Source organism: Girardinichthys multiradiatus, chromosome 23 (assembly GCF_021462225.1).
Source record: "Girardinichthys multiradiatus isolate DD_20200921_A chromosome 23, DD_fGirMul_XY1, whole genome shotgun sequence".
NCBI lineage: Eukaryota > Metazoa > Chordata > Actinopteri > Cyprinodontiformes > Goodeidae > Girardinichthys > Girardinichthys multiradiatus.
The window spans coordinates 50,874,910-50,897,372 of record NC_061815.1 but is presented as its reverse complement, the minus strand read 5'-3'; the positions used below and the strand labels follow the sequence as shown (position 1 = coordinate 50,897,372).

Below are 22,463 nucleotides of genomic sequence, written 5' to 3'. Positions count from 1 at the left end.
ACCACTGTGCAGGACTTGTATATGTCATTCCCAAGACAAATTGATGCTGTATTGGCCGCAAAAGGAGGCCCTACACCATACTAATAAATTATTGTGGTCTAAAACCAGGTGTTTCAGTTTCATTGTCCAACCCCTGTATGTCCTCTTCATGAAGAGTCGGAGCATGCAAACAGAGGAGTCTCTAATGTGAATTAGGCTTTCTTCAGCCAAGTGTTGGGGCACACCACAGAGTTAGCCCAGTTTATTCATAAAAATGAATAAAATGAAAATCAGTAAAACACTGAGCTGGTCTGTGTAAACAAACATTTAACAGCTGCATGATTTTATTTGATGAACTGGTGAATTATTCTGAAAGTTTCTGACGTTTTAACAAAGTGATACAACAGATAAAAGGCAAACATCAGCTGATCGGATCAGAACCAAGCAGTACTTCATACTGCCTTGATGGTGTGGAGTCCAACAGTTTCTGGGTCTTCTTGATGATGTCAGCAGTTAAGGGACTATCACATTGTCCTGTTGACATCTAACTGCTGTGTCAGAGGTCCCCTGTAGACTTGTCATGGACAGCAGGGTAACCTTTGACCTCTGTCCTGTTGACAAGGAGACTTGGTTACCCTGAGAGGGAATGTTTTTTCTTCTCTCCTTGAAACAGCACAGAGCGCTTTTGGCTTTTTGTCCGAACTCTGGGGACACAAAGTAGAAGATGAAGGGATCGATGCAGTTTTTAAAGGTGCTGACTGCCAGGCTGATCATGCAGGGAATGTAGACATCCTCACCATCTCCAAAAAGCCACCTGTCACTCTAGGTCAGGAGCAAGAGGAGATTACTGGGCAGCAGACACACATTGAAGATGACCGTCACCCTGATAGTAAGACCCTAGAGCTTGCCTTTAGCCAGCAGGGTGCGCTGTATGGTGCTGTGGCAGTACAACACGCAATGATGACTGGCAGCAGGAAGCAAAGGACGAACAGTGTACTGAAGTACGGCAGGAAGAAGTTGGTTTGTTTGCTCTCTGGCATCGCATCATGGCAGGTGGTGATGTTGAGATCATGCAGTGGGTAGGTCTGCTGTGACAACAGCAGTGGCAGCATGGCAGCAAGCATCACTAACCGCACCGCTCCAGTCATATACAGAGTCATCCGCCGGCGGCGCAAAGTCTTTGCACCACATAGGTGTACCAAAGCCACATATCTGTCCAGAGCCACAAGGGCTAGGCACCAGACCGAGCTGTAAATGTTTCCATAAAACATTGCCATGACAATCCGGCAGAAAGGCTCCCTGAGGTCCCAGTTGTTCTATTGGAAGTGGTAAACAATCCGAAATGGCAAAACCAGGAACAGCAAGCAGTCCACCACAGTCAGGTTGGTGAGCATTGTGGTTGATAGCAGATGTTTGGTCCGGAACACAAGAACCCACAGAGCCAACAAGTTGGAGGGCAGATCAACACTAAAGGCCAGCAGGTACATGATCGGCAGTAGAGGTTGGTGGTTGTAGCCTGGATCTCCTTCGCCTTCTTCTCCTTTAAAGTGGTAAAGTTACAGGTTTTCATCAGCTGGAAAGCTTGTAGACCTGCAGAAACTACAGGGAGACTACCCTACCTCCTTGTGTTTTCTTTTTCCAGCCGTTGGTGATTTCGCTATTTTGAAAGTTAATCTGTGTTTTATCTTTAGTAAATGGATATGTACCACAAGCTTTTAAGTTAGCTGTAATTAAACCTTTACTTGAGAAACCTTCGCTTGATCGAGATGAGTTAATAAATTACAGACCTATATCCAATCTTCCATTCTTATCTACAATTCTTGAGAAAATAGTTGCTAATCAAATGTGTGAACATTTATACAGCAATGACCTGTTTGAAGAGTTTCAGTCAGGTTTCAGAGCTCATCATAGCACTGAAACAGCTCTGCTGAAAGTCACTAATGATATTCTTATGGCCTCAGATAATGGACTTGTGTCTGTTCTGGTTCTGTTAGATCTCAGTGCTGCATTTGATCCAGTCGACCATAATATTCTCTTAGAAAGGCTGGAATATGCTGTAGGGATCAGGGGAACAGCGCTAGGCTGGTTTAAATCTTATCTGTCTGACAGATTCCAGTTTGTTCATGTAAATGATAAATCATCTTTAAACTCCAGGGTTAATTGTGGAGTACCACAGGGTTCAGTACTTGGGCCAATTCTCTTTACTATATATATGCTTCCAATAGGTCAAATTATCAGGCAGCATAGGATACATTTTCACTCTTACGCTGATGATACTCAGCTTTACTTATCCATAAATCCTGATGAACCCAACCAGTTAGATAGACTACAAGCATGTCTTGAAGATATAAAAACTTGGATGACTTTAGATTTTCTGCTTCTAAATTCAGACAAGATAGAAGTTGTCGTCTTTGGACCAGAGTCTTTAAAAAAGAAACTGCTTAGTCAATCACTTAACCTGGATGGCATTAAATTGACCTCTGATAATAAAGTAAAAAACCTTGGTGTTAACTTTGACTAGGACATGTCATTTAAATCCCATATTAAACAGGTTTCTAGGATTTCCTTCTTTCACCTCCGGAACATTGCCAAAATTAGAAATATCCTGTCAAGGAGTGACGCTGAAAAACTAGTCCATGCATTTGTTACTTCAAGGCTGGACTATTGTAATTCTTCACTATCAGGATGTCCACAAAATGCAGTTAAAAGCCTTCAGCTGATTCAAAATGCTGCAGCAAGAGTTCTGATGAAAATTAAAAAGAGAGATCATATTTCTCCTATTTTAGCTTCCCTTCATTGGCTCCCTGTTAAATCCAGAATATAATTTAAAATTATCCTCCTCACATATAAAGCCCTTAATGATCTAGCTCCATCATACATCAGAGATCTGATTGGTCCATATGTTCCTAACAGAGCACTTTGTTCTCAGACTGCAGGTTTACTGGTGGTTCCTAGAGTCTCTAGAAGTAGAATGGGAGGCAGATCCTTTAGTTATCAGGCTCCTCTCCTGTGGAACCAGCTCCCAGTTTTAGTCCATGAGGCAGACACCCTGTCTACTTTTAAGGCTAGGCTTAAAACGTTCCTTTTTGATAAAGCTTATAGTTAGAGTGGCTTAGTTTATCCTGAGCTATCTTCCTTATTTTTTACCTCCGTCTTCTTCCCTCCCTGTTGGATGGAGTAAGGGGGAGTCAGGTTTAGCCTAAACCGGCTCAGTTTTGGTTGAGGTGTAAACACACCCTCCATTTCTGCTACCTGTATGACCCCTTCTCTTTTCCAGTGGTTATAATCAGTCTGACAGAGAGAGGTATCCCAATCCTTCTGGTTTTTAGTATAACAATGACCACCAGTGGGCTCTAGATGGATAAACTTTATCAGTTTATCATTTTACTTAGTGCTCCTACATGTGGCCCGTTCTGGGGTGGCCGGGTTCTGGCACTCGGTGGTTTTGTCTGGCCACCCCGGCAGCCCCACGCCGTTTCTGACCCTTTGTGGGGTGCCTTGAGATGACATTTTTGTAAATAAGTGCTATATAAATAAATAAATTGAAACTGAAACTATCTGTGTAGTTATGCTGCTATAGGCTTAGGCTGCTGGAGGACATAACGACCACTTTCACCCTCTTCGCTACATTCTCACACTACTCTCCAATTTTGCATAATTTGCTGTTATTTCAGCTTTTAACTTTGTTCTCTCTTTTCTCTTCCTAGAAGCTACACCTGGCCTGGCTCTGTGTCTACCTGTGACACCTTTCTGGAGAGGGGCATCGTCTGAGCTTCTGCTGGCAACAACTTAATGTTCACCTTCTACAGATGATCCACATAGCCCTGTCTTTCAGTGTTTAACCCTTTCTCTCTCCTAGACATAGCTACTGACTGAGCTTCTACTGTAACTAACTCTATGTTCTCTCTTTCAGACTCTAACCTTGAAAACTGGATCAGAGTTTATCTGTTCTTTCTTTCTAGATGAAACGACTAAAGGAGCTACATCCATTAACATTTACTTTTCCTTCCCATAGAAAGTACTCCTGGATCAGTGCTTCTTTGTTCTCTTTGTGTCTCTGCTCTGTTCTCTCAAACCTCCAGTCGGTCGTGGCAGATGGCCGCTCACACTGAGCCTGGTTCTGGTTCTGCTGGAGGTTTCTTCCTGTTAAAAGGGAGTTTTTCCTCTCCACTGTCGCTACATGCATGCTCAGTATGAGGGATTGCTGCAAAGTCAACACCAGTGACTGTCCACTGTCTCTACATGCTCATCCAGGAGGAGTGAATGCTGCAAGTCACTGACTGGATGCAATCTGCTGGGTTTCCTTAGATAGAAAAACTTTTTATCCAATTTGAATAAATAACTGAATCTGACTGAACTGTTCAATGGTTAGGATTAATAGGAATGTATGAACCTGACTGTTGTGAAGAGCCTTGAGACGACATGTGTTGTGAATTGGCGCTATATAAATAAACTGAATTGAAGAGATTTGCCTGTGCCAGATTTCAATTCTAGGTCTATCTCACTGTAGGGGGCGCTGTAGAGCCTTTTGGCCACGTCCATTTTGGATTCCATAAAAGTTAAAATTTTCATTGGGTGTAAATTTTGGGCAAAGTTTGAACAGTTTTCATATATGTTTAGGCCCCCAAAAAGCCGCATAAAGGGGCAAAAGAGTAAGTGCTAGGATCAGCTGTTAACTGTCCTTCATCACTGGAAGAAGGTTTCTCAGCTGGGTTTCTGCTCAGACAACCGAATAAAGCTGAAATGTGAAGGCGGATTCGATATAATCCAACAACCGTCTTCATCCCCAGGCTCGGTCTGTGGATTCTTCTCTGGTTCCGTTGGAAGCTGCAGAGGTTCGGAGGGTTCTGATCCTGAAGCTGTACTTCCAGTCGGGTCCAACAGGTGTCAGCCGCCTCCTCTCCGATCACCCAACACTGATCGATATGAAACCCGACGGCTGACTGAAATCTCGGCATTTATCGCGACATTTCCTCTTCATCTCCTCGCAAAAAGGTGAATCACACACGCGCTCTGAAGCCACCCCTGTTGAAATTGTGCGCTTGCGCAGTGCCCCGCTTAAGGAATGATGGTGAGTTAACGAACCGCTCTCGCTGGATCCGAACCAAACAAAACACCCACTGCCGTCCTCATCGAACTGAGCGGGTCCGGCCCGACTCGGTGCACGGAGTCCGGGGGGAGGGGAGACGAACTCCGCACACGAAAAAAAAACGGTGAGACACAGAGCTGAGCTCAGTGCAGAACCTCGATTTGAACCGGGTTCTGAGTCCGTGACACAGCCAGACGTTTACGTGCGGGGGTTCGGAACAACCAGGATCCAGATGAGGTCCAGGTTCTATACGATAGACTGACACAGCTCCTGATGTCCTCACAATTGTCTCACCTGCCAGCCCTGCTATAGGCAGGATCAACATCAACATCTGGAGGACACCCAGGAGACCTCCGGGGACATAAAATAACATCTGGAGGACATTCAGAGACGGAGAAACATCAGTGGGACACCCAGAGACATGGGAAACAACTGACACACATCCAGAAACAAGGAGATAATTATTAGGAGAACCTAGGAGACAGAGAAACATCTGGAGGACATCCAGCATAAAATAACATCCGGGGGAGATCCAGAGATGGCATCGGGAGACATTCAGAGACAGAGAAACATCTCTGGGACACCTTGGAGACTTTAAGGAAAAAAAGAAACTACAGGAGGACATTCAGAGACAAAAATATCAGAAGGAGGCCTAGAAGACATTGAGAGACGAGGCAGGACCCTTCAAGGTAAGAGGGATCCAAATAAACTCTACTCAGGACAAGACAGGACAATGCAGGAACAGCTGGTGGACAAATGGAGACATAATGGCATTTAATGTAAAAACAAGGAGATAGGACAGTTACCCGGAAACAAAAATCTGACATTATTGTGTTTAAAAATGAGAAGTTGGAATATTTAGGACATCCTTCAGGATTCAGGGACACGGTGAGATATGTGGACGGAATCGGAGCTGGACACAGAGGGGCAGGGATAGGATTAGGCACACTTGACAGAGACAGGGTTGGACCTAGTGGACAGGGTCATTGGTAGACACGGTGGAGTAGAGACAGGGTTGGACCTAGTGGACAGGGTCATTGGTAGACACGGTGGAGTAGAGACAGGGTTGGATCTAGTGGACAGGGTTATTGGTAGACACGGTGGAGTAGAGACAGGGTTGGACCTAGTGGACAGGGTCATTGGTAGACAAAGTGGAGTAGAGACAGGGTTGGATCTAGTGGACAGGGTCATTGGTAGACAAAGTGGAGTAGAGACAGGGTTGGACCTAGTGGACAGGGTCATTGGTAGACACGGTGGAGTAGAGACAGGGTTGGATCTAGTGGACAGGGTTATTGGTAGACACGGTGGAGTAGAGACAGGGTTGGACCTAGTGGACAGGGTCATTGGTAGACACGGTGGAGTAGAGACAGGGTTGGACCTAGTGGACAGGGTCATTGGTAGACACGGTGGAGTAGAGACAGGGTTGGACCTAGTGGACAGGGTCATTGGTAGACAAAGTGGAGTAGAGACAGGGTTGGATCTAGTGGACAGGGTCATTGGTAGACAAAGTGGAGTAGAGACAGGGTTGGATCTAGTGGACAGGGTTATTGGTAGACACGGTGGAGTAGAGACAGGGTTGGACCTAGTGGACAGGGTTATTGGTAGACACGGTGGAGTAGAGACAGGGTTGGATCTAGTGGACAGGGTTATTGGTAGACACGGTGGAGTAGAGACAGGGTTGGACCTAGTGGACAGGGTTATTGGTAGACACGGTGGAGTAGAGACAGGGTTGGACCTAGTGGACAGGGTTATTGGTAGACACGGTGGAGTAGAGACAGGGTTGGACCTAGTGGACAGGGTCATTGGTAGACAAAGTGGAGTAGAGACAGGGTTGGATCTAGTGGACAGGGTTATTGGTAGACACGGTGGAGTAGAGACAGGGTTGGATCTAGTGGACAGGGTTATTGGTAGACACGGTGGAGTAGAGACAGGGTTGGACCTAGTGGACAGGGTTATTGGTAGACACGGTGGAGTAGAGACAGGGTTGGACCTAGTGGACAGGGTCATTGGTAGACACGGTGGAGTAGAGACAGGGTTGGACCTAGTGGACAGGGTCATTGGTAGACACGGTGGAGTAGAGACAGGGTTGGACCTAGTGGACAGGGTCATTGGTAGACACGGTGGAGTAGAGACAGGGTTGGATCTAGTGGACAGGGTCATTGGTAGACACGGTGGAGTAGAGACAGGGTTGGACCTAGTGGACAGGGTTATTGGTAGACACGGTGGATTAGAGACAGGGTTGGACCTAGTGGACAGGGTCATTGGTAGACACGGTGGAGTAGAGACAGGGTTGGATCTAGTGGACAGGGTTATTGGTAGACAAAGTGGAGTAGAGACAGGGTTGGACCTAGTGGACAGGGTCATTGGTAGACAAAGTGGAGTAGAGACAGGGTTGGACCTAGTGGACAGGGTCATTGGTAGACACGGTGGAGTAGAGACAGGGTTGGACCTAGTGGACAGGGTTATTGGTAGACACGGTGGATTAGAGACAGGGTTGGACCTAGTGGACAGGGTCATTGGTAGACAAAGTGGAGTAGAGACAGGGTTGGACCTAGTGGACAGGGTCATTGGTAGACAAAGTGGAGTAGAGACAGGGTTGGACCTAGTGGACAGGGTCATTGGTAGACAAAGTGGAGTAGAGACAGGGTTGGACCTAGTGGACAGGGTCATTGGTAGACACAGTGGAGTAGAGACAGGGTTGGATCTAGTGGACAGGGTTATTGGTAGACATGGTGGATTAGAGACAGGGTTGGACCTAGTGGACAGGGTCATTGGTAGACACGGTGGAGTAGAGACAGGGTTGGACCTAGTGGACAGGGTCATTGGTAGACACGGTGGAGTAGAGACAGGGTTGGACCTAGTGGACAGGGTCATTGGTAGACACGGTGGAGTAGAGACAGGGTTGGACCTAGTGGACAGGGTCATTGGTAGACACGGTGGAGTAGAGACAGGGTTGGACACAGTGGGAAATACAATGTAAGTCCTCTGGTTTTTCCTTCTTGGCAGATTCCATGTAACTGGGACCGTCAGACATGAACCTGCACAGGTGGACCTGTTTCCCTGTCTCAGCGGTCCTGATTCTGGTCCTGGTCCAGATTGTGGTCCAGGCCCGCTCTGCATCTGCAGGATGCTCTGATAGGAATTCCTTCGAGGACGCCACGGTGAATGCTACCGTTTTGGACCGTGGGTCCGTCGTCCACGTGATGAGTAGCGAGGACGGGACCTACGGACAGAACTCTCTTAAAATGGATGTGCGGGGCATGGTCCTCACACCGGCACCACACCACGGAGGTACTTACATCACAGCACCAACAGGTCACATGATCAACCTGACACTCAGAACCCTAACAACAAACACATTCTCCAGGTTCTGACCAAACCGCCTTATGAAACATCCAGAACACTGGCAGAGATTCCTCCAGTTTTAGTATTAGTCTGGTACTGAGGATAAAAAGCCATAAAATAGTTCCAGGTATTAGTCTGGTCCTGAGGATACAGAGCAGTAAAATAGTTCCAGGTATTAGTCTGGTCCTGAGGATAAAGAGCAGTAAAATAGTTCCAGGTATTAGTCTGGTCCTGAGGCTAAAGAGCAGTAAAATAGTTCCAGGTATTAGTCTGGTCCTGAGGCTAAAGAGCAGTAAAATAGTTCCAGGTATTAGTCTGGTCCTGAGGCTAAAGAGCAGTAAAATAGTTCCAGGTATTAGTCTGGTCTATCCAGCTACAGGGAAAAAACGAAACAATAAGGTTTTATTGAAAAGGTCCTTCTGTTCTGATGGTTTGGCATTAAACCGATTAGTTATAGCTTCGTAATGACTTCACACCTTTACCCTCTAAAACATTTATCTGCCACAGTGTCATCAAATTCATTACAGACAGAAATACTTAAATAATCTTTTACCTGAGGTATTATATAAGGTATGTTTATTATATGCCTGACTATTAGTCCAGATCTTCACAATATTGCGAAGCCCTGGTTCCAGGTGTTAGTTTGGACCTGAGAAGCAGAGCTTTACAGACATTATTGTACAGTACCTGTCGAAGGATGGAACAGAACCAAGCAGAACCAATTCTCCTGACCCAATGGAGTTACAAAGACTTCCTGAATAACAATCCTGCGGTTATTCCACCTCTCTGATTATCACACCTGTAGTGCCACCTGCTGAACCCTCTGAGACTTTTGGTTAACTTGTGCCAAAGCGAGTGTGAGCAAAGTTAGATAAACTGGGATGGAAACAGCTGACCGCTGGCTGCTCTTCATCCATCATCCCTCACTGACTCTGAACAGATTCTTGACTGAACTGACGGTGATTCTGAAAAGGTTCTGTATCCTAGATTTGCCACTAACTGCACGCCACATGGTCTGGGCCAGCAGTTCTCCTGTGAAGGTTTTTCAGGAGCCTTTCTTTGCATGTTAGAAGCTCTAGACATTTGAATGATTTGGGCAGGAAAAGGCCTCTTTTGAGCTCTGGACCTTGCTGTTGTCACAGCAACCTGTCTTGTAGTTTTCTGCTGCAGCTGTTTTGTCTGAAGCCAGAGGAGGCAGCAGCTGTGTGTGTGTCTGGTTGAGACACTGCAGATGTTTTCTGGGCGCTGAAGGACGGAGCGTCTCTGCTCTGAAGTGTCAGATTACAGTCAGGCGCTCCAAGGACACTGCAGAGATCTGCTGGAAACAGCAGCAACTCTGCAGCTTCACACACTCTGACCACCCCGTCATTAAACTGTTGAGGTGATTAACGAAGAAGCAAACAGCTCCAGTTAGAACAAAGTCAGGAACTCAGAGCAACAAAAGGTTTCCTCTATAACCAGCGGGAATGTTGTTATTGCAGACAGGAAGTAGAATCAGAACCATTGGTGTATAAACTGGGAATGGATTTATCCTTGGAACATGTTCCTTAGTTCAGTTTAGCACCTGAGCGGTCTGGACGTGTTCAGATTTACCCTGGTTTAAATCAGGAATAAGTGGATTAGTGGTGATTTTAAACAAAACACCACTAATCTGTCAGTTTTGACTTCCTGTCAGTCGGAGTCAAATATTTTCCCTCATAGTTCATTTCATCCATTAACAGCCTTTCCCAACCTGTAATGTTGCCATTCCTTCTAAGGATCCTAAACCATTCGGGAAAACCATGGCTCCATTTTTGCAACATTTTCCTACAAAGATGTTTCAATGTGTCCAGTAGTACAGAGTCATCCTGTCCATCTCCAGTTGCTAAACTGTCCAACTGCTGAGGACAGGTGGGTCCAGCAGCTGTACCCTCCTCTTCCTCAGCCAGGATTTAGGAACATGGTTTTCCATCGTCCTGGTAAAAATTCATTGATGTCCCTGGAGAAGATATGGTCCTAAACGCACCAGACGTTGCTTTAAAATCTTTGCTGGACTTTTCTGCACCTATGCTGCATCATAGAAGAGCAAATGATGCAAGCCCATACCATGATTCAACCTCCTACCATCACAGAGCCTGGCTGCAGCAGTTTTTCTAACAAACATCTGGAGATCAGATCCATCTGATCTATGTTCTCACTGTGTGATGGACCATCCCAGAAGCCTCTGAACCCAGGGAATCTGAGGTTAACATCAGGCTTCTTCTCTGCTCAGTAAAGACCGTGAATGTAACTGGATTGTAGAGCTGGATGAAGGTTCTCCAAAGTTATTCCGGCTCCACGCTTTTCTGTTGAATGGTGATGGATGATGGTTCCCCTATGGCAAGCGGTTTGACCATTTAATGGGCTGGCAGGATCTTTAAACTAAATGTCAAATTAATTCTTCCTAGTAAAATCTTTTAAATGTTGAGCATTGGTCTACCCAGAGCAAATTTTGTGGATTTGACCTCATCTCATACGAACACACAAGGGTTTTCTAAGTATCCTGAAATGTAAATGTTATTCTGACTAACTGAGTTTAGTGGGACTGACTGAAGAAAAATATATGTTTGTTAAAACAGGTGATTCTCCCTCCTGTGTTCTTTGGGTCCAAACATTTTAAAACCTGTAATTATTCTAGTATTTTAGCTTTAACGCCCATCACGAACACCACGACCCCTAAGCTTAGTAAGAGGCAGTAACCATGGTAACACTGTGTCTCCTCAGTGGTGGACCGGCAGGGCTGTGATCCAAACACTCGTTTCCTGGTTCCTTCCCGGAACGTCCACTGGGTGGCGCTGCTGCAAAGAGGTAACTGCACCTTCAGAGAGAAGATCCTGAAGGCGGCTGCCTACAACGCCACAGCCGTCCTCGTCTACAACAACTCCACCGACAAGACCGTCAAGATGGGTCACGAAGGTTGGAAACTCCCAGAATCTTCATTCAGAACCATTGACCTCGGTTTAGTAACTGTTTCAGAATAATTTCTGGACTTTTTCATAAAACAAGTTGGAACCAGTACAGTAACCAGTTCTGAATCAGTTGTGTCCATGTTCCGAACTGGGTCAGAACCTTCAGTGCAGAAGAATATCAGTAGGATGTATCTGTGTGAGCTCAGCAGCTTCATGACGATCGATGAGAGTAAATTTAGCCAGTGGTCAGGATCGGTTTCTCTGTGACCTCTCTGTGTGAGAAGGTTCAGCTGGATTACAGAGCGGAAGGTCACAGCTTCCAGAACCACTAATAAACCAGATCACACTGAACCTCCCTGCAGGGTTCTGGAATTCCTGAGGGATCAGGAGAAAGTAGGAAATCAGGAAATCTTAGGCACAGAGTTAAAGCATTTACAAGGAGTAACTGGGATAGTACACTGGTTCTGATCCAGAATTGGCAACATCTCAGTGGAGATGCAGTCTGATTCTGCTGTGGTTCTGAGTGCAGGTACTGGTGACATTGTGGCTGTGATGATCACTGAGGCGTACGGTAAGGAGATCCTTGCTCACCTGGAGCGCAACCTGACGGTGGTGGTCTCTCTGAGTTGCCGTAATCCCAACAAGAACATGAACCGCGGCTCGCTGGTCTTCGTCTCCATCTCCTTCATCGTGCTCATGATCATCTCTTCTGCCTGGCTCATCTTCTACTTCATCCAGAAGATCCGCTACAGCAGCAGCCACCACCGCAGCCAGGTGAGGTTCTTGTGCGCCAGCACGCTGTGTTCAGGTCCAGATGGGGGATCATAACATTGCACCTGTACACAGCAGGTCCAGGGTTGGTGGAGTCAGGTACCGGTTGTCAGGTACCGGTTGTGGACAGGACTGATGTGTTCGGGGGTCTACCTGTAGCTGGGTGGTAGTTCTAATAGTCCTCAATGGTCTTCAGTGATGTAAAGCTCTTCTTCAGCTGCTGCTGAGTTTTTGAATGCTGGAATTTGTAGTTTTTTTTTCTGATGAACGTTGGAATGTTGTTGATGGTGGACAAGTGATGAAGCAGAGGCACACAGACTTAATATTTCAGAGAGTGCAATAAACCTCTCAGTTTATGAAATATACTTTGTGGGTGGAGCTGTCTGTCTCTTCAAGCGGGAATCCATCGTCCTGATTGGATGTTAAACTGTCGTCTCTGTCTGACAGCGTCGTCTTGGAGATGCCGCCAAGAAAGCCATTGGGAAGCTGACGACAAGGACGGTGAAGAAAGGGGACAAGGTAAACAGCTGCAGATGGTTTCTGCTCCTACACAGAAACCACCATGAAGACCTAACCAGGAGAGTATGAGCAGTCATAGATTGTGGAGGATCGGATCTGGACAGAACCATCGTGTTGGTTGATAATATTTGTTGGAATAAAACAGTTCTATTATCAGGTCCTGATGGATTAAGCTGCAGAGGAGGTGCTGCTTAAAATCTCATAAACATTCTGATTGTTAATAATTTATCAATCTGACGTTAGAACCTCAGACTGAAACCTTGAATTTCTACACCAGCATGTTCTTCCTGTGTGTTTTAAAGGAAACGGATCCAGACTTTAACCACTGCGCTGTGTGCATTGAAGCGTACCAGCTCAACGACGTGGTCCGAATTCTGCCATGCAAGTGAGTCTGAATCTGATACCACATCTTAATGAGTGCGTTCACATCGTGACAGAATCAGGAGGGATTCTGAAAACCGTCTGCATGAAGCTTGCTCTCTGATTGGCTGATAAAGCTCTGTGGGAGGGGTCAGACTCCTTATTTAATGTGAAGAAGGTTTTAGGCTGTTTTATACGACATATGAGTGTTATTCCCATAATAGATCAGAGGAAACACCAAAAAACTCAGAAATTTACCATGAAGATATTATTTTTTGATGTTCATAGGTAATATATTTGCTAGACAAAATATTATTTTCTATGATTAAAGGCATAAATGTATGAAATTAAAACTAAGATATTTTGTGACATTGCACAATCGGAAATTTGCAACAAAAAATGCCACAAGTCCTCGAATATTGAAGTGGTTAATTTATGAGAATAACATCTGGATATTTTTCAAGGTGTAAGTGGAAGGTCTGAGCTCTTTTCCTGCCAGAACGAGATCTCCTGCCTTTTCTGATAAATTTAAGGGTTTATTTTCTTGTAAAATTCTGACCTTACAATGTAAGCAAACATCTTAGATTTAATATATTAAATTTATACCTTTAATTAATGATGGATGATGCTTCGTGAAGCACTGAAGCTTTCCATCCATGAACCAAAGCTTCAAGATGCGCCATCGAGTGGACAATAAATGTAAAACAGGCAGAGTGATATAATGACATGACTGGTGTGTGACGCTTTAAATTGAATAACTTGATAAATGATGTTTGTGATGCTAATACATACATTCTGAGTATGATAATCTGTCTTCATGATTCCTGAGCTGGGTCAAACGAAAAGTGGAAACAAAAAGGTTAGAGGGTTGTGATGTGAATGTGTTTGTGTTGCTAGGGACGACATTTAATTTATTTTGATTGAAAAATAATAACTTTTTCACTCTACTTGGTAGTTTCTCTTTCCTCGAGATGAAAATATTGTTTCTCAGGGCACAGATGAAGCAAGCAGGAAGTTTATACTATAAGCTGCGACAAACATTTTTCTGTCCGTTCCAAAACTCTCTTGTTTCTTGCTGGTTCCATCCATAAAAAGAGGCTCAAATAGATTGCCATCCATCGCACACGCAATACAACCCCAAGACAACAAGATATGATGGAGGAATCAACAGCATTTTGTTGCCTGTTATATTCTGAATCACACACAAACCAGCGACCCAGTTCTTGAATCACTCGTGGTACGGCCCGCTCCCGAGGCTTCGTAAGTCAACTCATGTGTCCTCAACACGAGCCTCAATACGCGCTTCACAGAAACCTTCCTGGATTCCTCGACAACGCTTCGAAGCCTTGACAGAGGAAAAAACATCACTAACTTTCATCACGAAAATTATCGTCATTTTTTTTCTTTTTGGAAGCTTCGGGGTTGGATGAGATCCGCCCTGAGTACCTCAAATCTCTGGATGTTGTAGGGCTGTCATGGTTGACACGTCTCTTCAACATTGCGTGGCGGTCGGGGACAGTGCCTCTGGACTGGCAGACTGGGGTGGTGGTCCCCCTTCATAAGAAGGGGGACCGGAGGGTGTGTTCCAACTACAGGGGGATCACACTCTTCAGCCTCCCTGGTAAGGCCTACGCCAGGGTATTGGAGAGGAGAGTCCGGCCGATAGTCGAACCTCGGCTTCAGGAGGAACAGTGTGGATTTCGTCCCGGCCGTGGAACACTGGACCTCTATACCCTCTACAGGGTTCTTGAGGGTTCATGGGAGTTTGCCCAACCGGTTCACATGTGTTTTGTGGACCTGGAGAAAGCATTCAACTGTGTCCCTCGTGATGTCCTGTGGGGGGTGCTCCAGGAGTATGGAATCGGGGGCCCTTTATTAGGGTCCATCCGGTCCCTGTACGAGCGGAGCAGGAGTTTGGTCCGCATTGCCGGCACTAAGTCGGACCTGTTCCCGGTGCATGTTGGACTCCGGCAGGGCTGCCCTTTGTCACCGGTCCTGTTCATAACTTTTATGGACAGGATTTCTAGACGCAGTCAAGGGCCGGAGGGGGTCTGGTTTGGGGACCAGTGGACTTCGTCTCTTCTTTTTGCAGATGACGTGGTCCTGCTGGCCCCCTCTAGCCAAGACCTACAGCATGCGCTGTGGCGGTTCGCAGCCGAGTGTGAAGCGGCTGGGATGAAGATCAGGTCCTCCAAGTCCGAGGCCATGGTACTCGACCGGAAAAGGGTGGCTTGTCCTCTTCAGGTTGGAGGGGAGTTCCTACCTCAAGAGAATGAGTTCAAGAATGTCATTCTCCCCTCCCCCATGCCACAGTAATGGTGGCGCTGTGCCGGTCCGTTGTGGTGAAGCGAGAGCTGAGCTGAAAAGCGAAGCTCTCGATTTACCAGTCGGTCTACGTTCCTACCCTCACCTATGGCCACGAACTTTGGGTCATGACCGAAAGAACGAGATCCTGGATACAAGCAGCTGAAATGAGCTTCCTCTGTAAGGTGACCGGGCTCTCCCTTAGAGATAGGGTGAGGAGCTCGGCCATCCAGGAGGGGCTTGGAGTAGAGCCGCTGCTCCTCCACATCGAGAGGAGCCAGTTGAGGTGGGATCTGAATTGGACGCCTTCCTCAGAAGGCGATTCAGGCACGAGAAGGACGTCTGGGTGTCTCTACTGAGTCTGCTGCCCCCGTGACCTGGTCCCGGATGAAGCCGAAGGCGAAGAGTATGAATATCCACGTTTTTTTGTAAAATTCATCTAGATATTTCTGAGTTTCTTTATGGAAATCTATTCCTCCGCTGCCCTGATTCTCCACCGTAGTTTTAGGTGTGGAGGGAGCTACACTGAATTATTTCATATTTTTCTTAAATAAGAGAAATAAGAAACAGAATTAATATAGAACTTGGTCAAACCAGTATTGGCCTGGTACCTGAGCTGATACTAGTATGTCTTTACCTGGTGACCAGGAATGGGCCAGTGTAACACAAGTCGTCCTCAAGACAGATGTCCTTCTGTCTGCATCTCTGTGTGAACCTGATTACATAAAATCCGTCTGTCTCCTGCAGACATGTCTTCCATAAAGTGTGTGTGGACCCATGGCTGAACGAACACTGCACCTGTCCCATGTGCAAACTCAACATCCTTAAAGCTCTTGGGATCATGGTGAGTCATCACTGACATCACAAGCTATAAAACAGGTGTGAAGGATGACTGTGTCCCCTTTGTCCTCTCTTGCTCAGACCAGTCTTCCCTGTGTGGACACTGTGGTGTTGGATGTGGAGCGTTTGGGTGTTGGTCAGACATCTGGCAGCCAGAGGGGGCCACTGAGTGATCACAACCAGCCGTCAATCAGCCTGGAGCCACTTAGCCCGCCCCATCCTGAGACCACACCTGCTGACATCACTGTGGCCGTGACAAGTAAGAACACAGAAATACGGAGTACGACAACATCAGAAAAACACCTGGCATCACTTTACACGGAAGTACAACAACGTTTTACTCAGATAAAGTAACTCAGCAGTGCGTGCTTGTGTTAGTAGTACTGCTGATTTGAATGACCTGCTTGGGTCAAGACATTTTTGTCTTTTGTTGTGAAATGAATAAATACATTGAAATATGATGAATGAAAGGAACCTAAACTGATTGTAACTGCATATTGGGCTGCGGTGAGGCAACCTGGTGACTCCTTACATTTTGAGGATTATTGTAAATCTAACTGGTTCTGGTTCCATCTAACGTTCTAACGGGTTAAATTAAAAGCTGCTGTGATGAACTTTATAGTGGACCTGATATTTATCTGTTCATATATTCATTCTATTTGTTGGTTTGTTTCTGACCAGTTCCCCGCGACCCACTATGGATGAAGCAGTATGGAAAATGACTGACTGGTTTGTTTCTGAGACTCAGTAAATTAGGAATGGAAGCAGTTTGCACTGGAGAATACCCAGTTTACTACCTGAGCCCCGGCTCTGCTTAGAATTGACCCTAGATCCTAGAACGTTAAACGGATCGTGGTTCTAGTTCTGACGACTGTGTTGTGATGTGTTCTTCTCTTGGCAGCTGGAGGTCACTTCTTCAACAGGAACTCCATGTCTCCTCGAAACAACATCTGTGAGATGGAGCTACCGGACATCCAGGCCTCACTCAATCTCTATGACGACAACAAGTCCTGAGACCAGTCGTCATGGTTACAACAACTCATCAACAGCTGCCCCCCTATGGATGGACGAAGAAACTGTTATAGACCTGGAATGTCCTCACATAGGGGTTTCTGTTGGGATGTCTGATAACAGCCGTCTGGATTTTTGATCGACTTTACTGACGTTTCCCAACAATCATTGTTCCTGGGTTCCTTTAAAGTTCCTAAAGTATTTCTGGATCAGCAACAAAGTTCCCAAAAAACTCCCTGATTTCTCAATGTTAGTGTCTGCAGACACGAATGGGCACTGAAACGTTTGGATTTCTTTCAGGTTCCCACATGTTCTGATTTCCAAAATGTTTTGGTAAAAGTCATTAGGACTCCCGATAAGATTCCCGAGGAAAATTACTTGTGCCTGAAGAGAATATTTCCCTATTTTGAGCCTTGGGCCTGAAAATGTTCTTAGGCTGTTTTTTCTGGATCAGTTCCTCAAATCCTTTCTAGGTGTCCAAGCTTCTCTAAAACGTAATCGTGGGATCAAGAGTTCAGGAATGTCTCTTGAACCTTTACATGATCAGGAGTTCTTTTGGATACAGGTTCCTAAAAACATTCCAAGATACATTCCTGATTGAGTAACAAAGAATTCTGGAATGATTTCCAGAGTTTTAATGTTCCTTAAAAGTTTGTGGAAAGGTTCTGTACTTTTAAACAGCTTTAGTGTTCTGAGATTCCCCCTCCTTGTACTTTTAAAGATTCTGGAAAAGGTTCTTGTGATTTTTCTTTTTGCTTTTTCTAGAGAAAACAGGTCAGTGTGTGTTAACTATAAAAACCTGAAGTGATCCAAAACAGAACCAGAGCAGGACGTAAGAACTGGATTCCAGAACCGTTTCTGTCATTACCAGTCCATGTCTGGGTACTGTTAACATATCGTCCTGATTGGCTGGTTGATGATGACCTCATAGTTAGTTTGTTAAACATCCCCCAGAGTCCACACTCTCCCTTTAGACCCGGGTCAGAACCTGCTCTGTCATAACATGGGAATCAAAACCAGAGGACGTCCCAAATCTGGATCCTCTGGAACAATGGTGTTGGAGCAGAACATTTGAACATCTCATTGACCCTCCTGGGTCCAGGTTCCATAACATCTGGGTCTCTGAAGAGAACTTCACAGATGTAAAGGAATATTACAACCTGTCAAAGACTTTATGCTGAGGTGATCAGAAGGACAGATGGACCTGATGGATGGACCAGATTTTGACTCCTCAGAGACTTTTCTGCTGACAGGACGAACAGTTTGGACATTTTTGTCTATGTCAGCTCAGGAAACCTTCAGGACGTCTTGGTGTTGATCCAGCCGGCTTCTGAAGCTCTGCTGAAGCTCTGAACTCCAAAAAAACATATTCCTTCATTTTCTAAAATGTTTCCGGTGTTCAAGGAGGGAATCAGAATAAGGTGGTCTCCGAAGTCCCCCTAAGTGAAGGACTGCTGCTTTAAAGTGTATCCAGAATTACTCAACGTGTAATAATATTAATAATAATAATCAGTATATAAACAACTTTAAACAATCTATAATCTGACTGATTCATCAGTAATAAGTGACCTGAAGATGCCACATCTGCCCACGTCTGTCTGTCTGATTTTCTGTCAGCATCTCTGTCCACATCTGCCTGTGTCTGATGATGATGATGATGATGATGATGATGATGGGGGGGGGGGGCTGTGTGTCTTTACTGCCGCAGCATCATGTCTGATTAAATGTCATTAAAGCGTCTGCTGCATTAACTCTGCAGAGTCTCTGTGAGTTTGTCTCCTCAGTCTCACTTCGTTCCTCCGCCCTAACACCAGTGTCTTCATAAATGCAAATTATACCGGACAAAAAAAATGTCCTCCATTCTTATCTGGGATTCTAGCTCATCTTTGCCCTACCTTGGCCCCAATCTCTTGGCAAAAACGCTTCAGATGCCGGGGCCAACGTAGCAGTCTGCTCATGAAGTTTTGGGCATATCTGGTGCTCTCTTCAGCGGCTTCTTGGCACGAGTGTGAATGTAAGCCTCGTTTCGCCTTTTCCTGGGGCTCTCTGGATCCCTCCAACGCCTGCTTGCTGCCTATTGTTGGCTCGGATCTGATGTTCCAATCCCGCAGGATCTTCAAGGACCTCCTTAGCTCTGCCGTCGCGGGGTGAACCCATTGCACTCGCTGCCCCTGAGTCGGGTGTCACAGACGGACATTGAAGCGCCGGACTCGTAAACACCAGATCACTTCTGAATAAAACCTTTACTTTGAAGGACTTATTCATGTCTCAAGGACTGAATTTTCTCTGTATAACTGAGACGTGGTTGAGAGCTGGTGAGTCCAGCGTTTTTACAGAACGTACACCAGACAAGTGCTGCTTTTTAAACTCCCCTCGAATGTCGGGTAGAGGAGGTGGACTAGCGGCTGTTTTAAAAAGGATTTATAATTGTAAACCACTGACTTTATCTGCATCCCCTGGGAACTTTAAACTAACTGTTTGAGTCTCACACAGTGCTCTGTACAGTGGTTTACAGGCCTCCCAAATACAATTAGAACTTCTTGAACACATTTTCTGGCCAACATATGATCATGTTCTTATTGTAGGTGATTTCAACATTTATGTGTGCTGTCCTGATAAGCCAACGGCAAAGGACTTTTTAAACCTTATTGACTGTTTCAATCTTGTGCAGTCTGTGTCTGTGCCTGCAGAAAGATGTGGGCACATGCTGAGTCTTGTTTTAACTTACGGTTTACCAGTTTTTAACTTAGAGCTTTGTGATGTAGTTTGGTCGGATCAAAAGCCAGTCTTGTTTGACGTTTCCCTCCCTTGTTCCAAAGCTAATCCTCCAGCTGTTGCCAGATGCTGTCATGTTTTTAACCCTTCCATTGCTGGTCAGTTCTCTGTTGTTTTTAACCAGAACTGCAGCCTTCATGATGAGTGTAACAAGCTCAGCTATTGGATTTATTCAACCTGCCAAACTGCTCCAGATTCTGTGGCCCCCTTTAAGATCAGGCAGGTAAAAGCCAAAGCCGAACTCTGGCTGAATGAAACCACCTGTGCTGCTAGAAGAGAGTTTAGGAGAGCTGAACCTAAATGGTAAAGGATGTTGGCTCACCCGCCATTTTGGTCAGGTACGACTGTACTACGCAGCTCAGCATGCGTTGCAGCTCTGACGTCACCAGAATTTATAGAAAACAGAGGAAACAACCTTTTAACTGCCATTTCCAGTCAGAGTTCACGAGACTGGTGGCACATTTCTGGAGAAATAGAAGCTCGAGTTAATTATGCTCCACACTGGCCATTCCCGGAAGAGGTTGAAAGCTGGAAATCTGTCTGATACAAGATCAGAAGATCCATATCCCGATCAAAGACCCTTAGACGGAGCCATGCGCAGGTGAAAGCCCACAGAGGTTTTATTTCCAAGAAGACGAGTTTCCTCTATGTTTTCCAGTCGACTGCAACGGTTCCTTATTTTTCCCGTTTTGGATGGAGAAGTCTACCGTTTAGAGTTGATCAGGGAAGCATGACAACTACAGGTCTCTTTTTTTTTTTTAGACCCACAACCCATCCTCAAGCCGGTGAAGAAAAGAAATTGACATCAAAGTAATTTCGTTCTTTTCATATTAAATCAGAAAGGTGAATTTAGAGGTCTGGGCAAAATGCGGCATAGTTAAGGGGATCAAGAGAGAGCTGAGCCAAAAAGCGAAGCTCTCGATTTACCGGTCGGTCTACGTTCCTACCCTCACCTATGGCCATGAACTTTGGGTCATGACCGAAAGAACAAGATCCCGGATACAAGCGGCTGAAATGAGCTTCCTCCGTAGGGTGGCCAGGCACTCCCTTAGAGATAGGGTGAGGAGCTCGGCCATCCGGGAGGAGCTCGAAGTAGAGCCGCTGCTCCTCCACATCGAGAGGAGCCAGTTGAGGTGGCTCGGGCATCTATACCGGATGCCTCCTGGACGCCTTCCTCGGGAGGTGTTCCAGGCACGTCCCACCGGAAGGAGGCCCAGGGGACGGCCCAGGACTCGCTGGAGGGACTATGTCTCTCGGCTGGCCTGGGAACGCCTCGGGCTCCACCCGGAGGAGCTGGAGGAGGTGTCTGGAGAGAGGGACGTCTGGGCGTCTCTGCTGAGTCTGCTGCCCCCGCGACCCGGTCCCGGATAAAGGAGAAGACGACGAGTACGAGAACTAGTTGTAATCATTAAGTGTTGTGAGCCCAATAATCATACCACCAGAGTGTATCTCTGATCGTTATCTGTAAAAAAAAAGATTTTTGGTTAGAATTTATTTCTTCTGAATTATGAGTCAAAAAGTCAAAATGATTTGACTTGTAAAATATGTATCTGTACACATACCATGTTTGCTAAATGTTTTATTATTGATAAAGAATTGTTAATGTCTTCAATATCTATGTGAAATTTAACATCTTTGTTTTTTTTCCTGCTCTGGAAGACGGACATGATTGGCTGTTTTGAATTAGGGTGGGGTCTGAAAGGTATATTAGAAGACTGGTGGATGTAGTAGGGGACTGACCGAAGGACTGCCATTTTGAGAAGCATTGTGATGGCCTGAAAATTAAACAAAATCAGCTTTGTTTGCTGTATTGCAAAGCCAGAGTAAAGTTTTCTTTTCCAGACCAACACTTCTCAAAGTAACACTCATACTCTTGAAAATTACAGGCCTATCTCAAAACTTCCTTTCATGTCGTTTCATGTAGTTTACAAGCAATTAATGACATTTTTAGAAGAACATACTATTTTAGAGATTTTTCAATCTAGTTTTAAAGCTTTTCACAACACTGAATATGCCATTTTAAAAGTTATTAATGACGTATTTTTGGCAACAGATTCAGGTGACTGTGTTACTATTGTGCTTCTTGATCTCACTGCTGCATATAGTGGATCATACAGTTTCACGTTAAGGAGCCCATTGCAGTGGTTCAGATCTTATTTGGCAGAGCAAACCGTCTTGGTCAAATTTAGCGAGTTTGTATCATCTGCTGCCTCTCTTCAATATGGCGTCCCACATGGTTCAGTGTTAGCCCCCCTTCCTTTTACGCTCTATCTGCTACCCTGTGGCCTTTGCAGGAAACATGGGGTTTACAGGGGTTGGACAATGAAAGTGAAACACCTGTCATTTTAGTGTGGGAGGTTTCATGGCTAAATTGGACCAGTCTGGTAACCAGTCTTCATTGATTACACATTGCACCAGTAAGAGCAGAGTGTGAAGGTTCAATTAGCAGGGTAAGAGCACAGTTTTGCTCAAAATATTGAAATGCACACAACATTATTGGTGACATACCAGAGTTCCAAAGAGGACAAATTGTTGGTGCACGT

At 45.5% G+C, this 22,463-nt stretch overlaps 2 protein-coding genes across 2 annotated transcripts; one reads left to right on the top strand and one right to left on the bottom strand.

Annotated features, from left to right (window-relative positions):
- Positions 1 to 503: 503 nt before the first annotated feature.
- On the bottom strand, positions 504 to 4,521 carry si:ch211-132p1.2 (proteinase-activated receptor 4). Its single transcript, XM_047353070.1, is given in 5 exon segments — positions 504 to 551; positions 553 to 933; positions 936 to 1,477; positions 1,480 to 1,569; positions 4,485 to 4,521. Coding segments are annotated over 5 exon segments (1,098 nt in total).
- A 348-nt stretch (positions 4,522 to 4,869) lies between these two features.
- rnf130 (ring finger protein 130) lies at positions 4,870 to 18,901 on the top strand. Its single transcript, XM_047354326.1, has 9 exons — positions 4,870 to 5,757; positions 8,075 to 8,359; positions 11,156 to 11,347; positions 11,870 to 12,114; positions 12,559 to 12,630; positions 12,933 to 13,015; positions 16,042 to 16,138; positions 16,216 to 16,393; positions 17,036 to 18,901. The coding sequence occupies exons 2-9, from the start codon at positions 8,101 to 8,103 to the stop codon at positions 17,146 to 17,148; spliced, it is 1,239 nt and encodes a 412-aa protein (XP_047210282.1). The 5' UTR covers positions 4,870 to 5,757; positions 8,075 to 8,100; the 3' UTR covers positions 17,149 to 18,901.
- The last annotated feature ends 3,562 nt before the right edge of the window (positions 18,902 to 22,463 follow it).

Coding starts and splice junctions, on each gene's coding strand:
- rnf130 (XM_047354326.1), top strand. CDS start 8,101: ATGAACCTGCACAGGTGGACCTGTTTCCCTGTCTCAGCGGTCCTGATT. Junction 8,360..11,155: donor ACCGGCACCACACCACGGAG/GTACTTACATCA, acceptor GTGTCTCCTCAG/TGGTGGACCGGCAGGGCTGT. Junction 16,139..16,215: donor TTAAAGCTCTTGGGATCATG/GTGAGTCATCAC, acceptor TCTCTTGCTCAG/ACCAGTCTTCCCTGTGTGGA.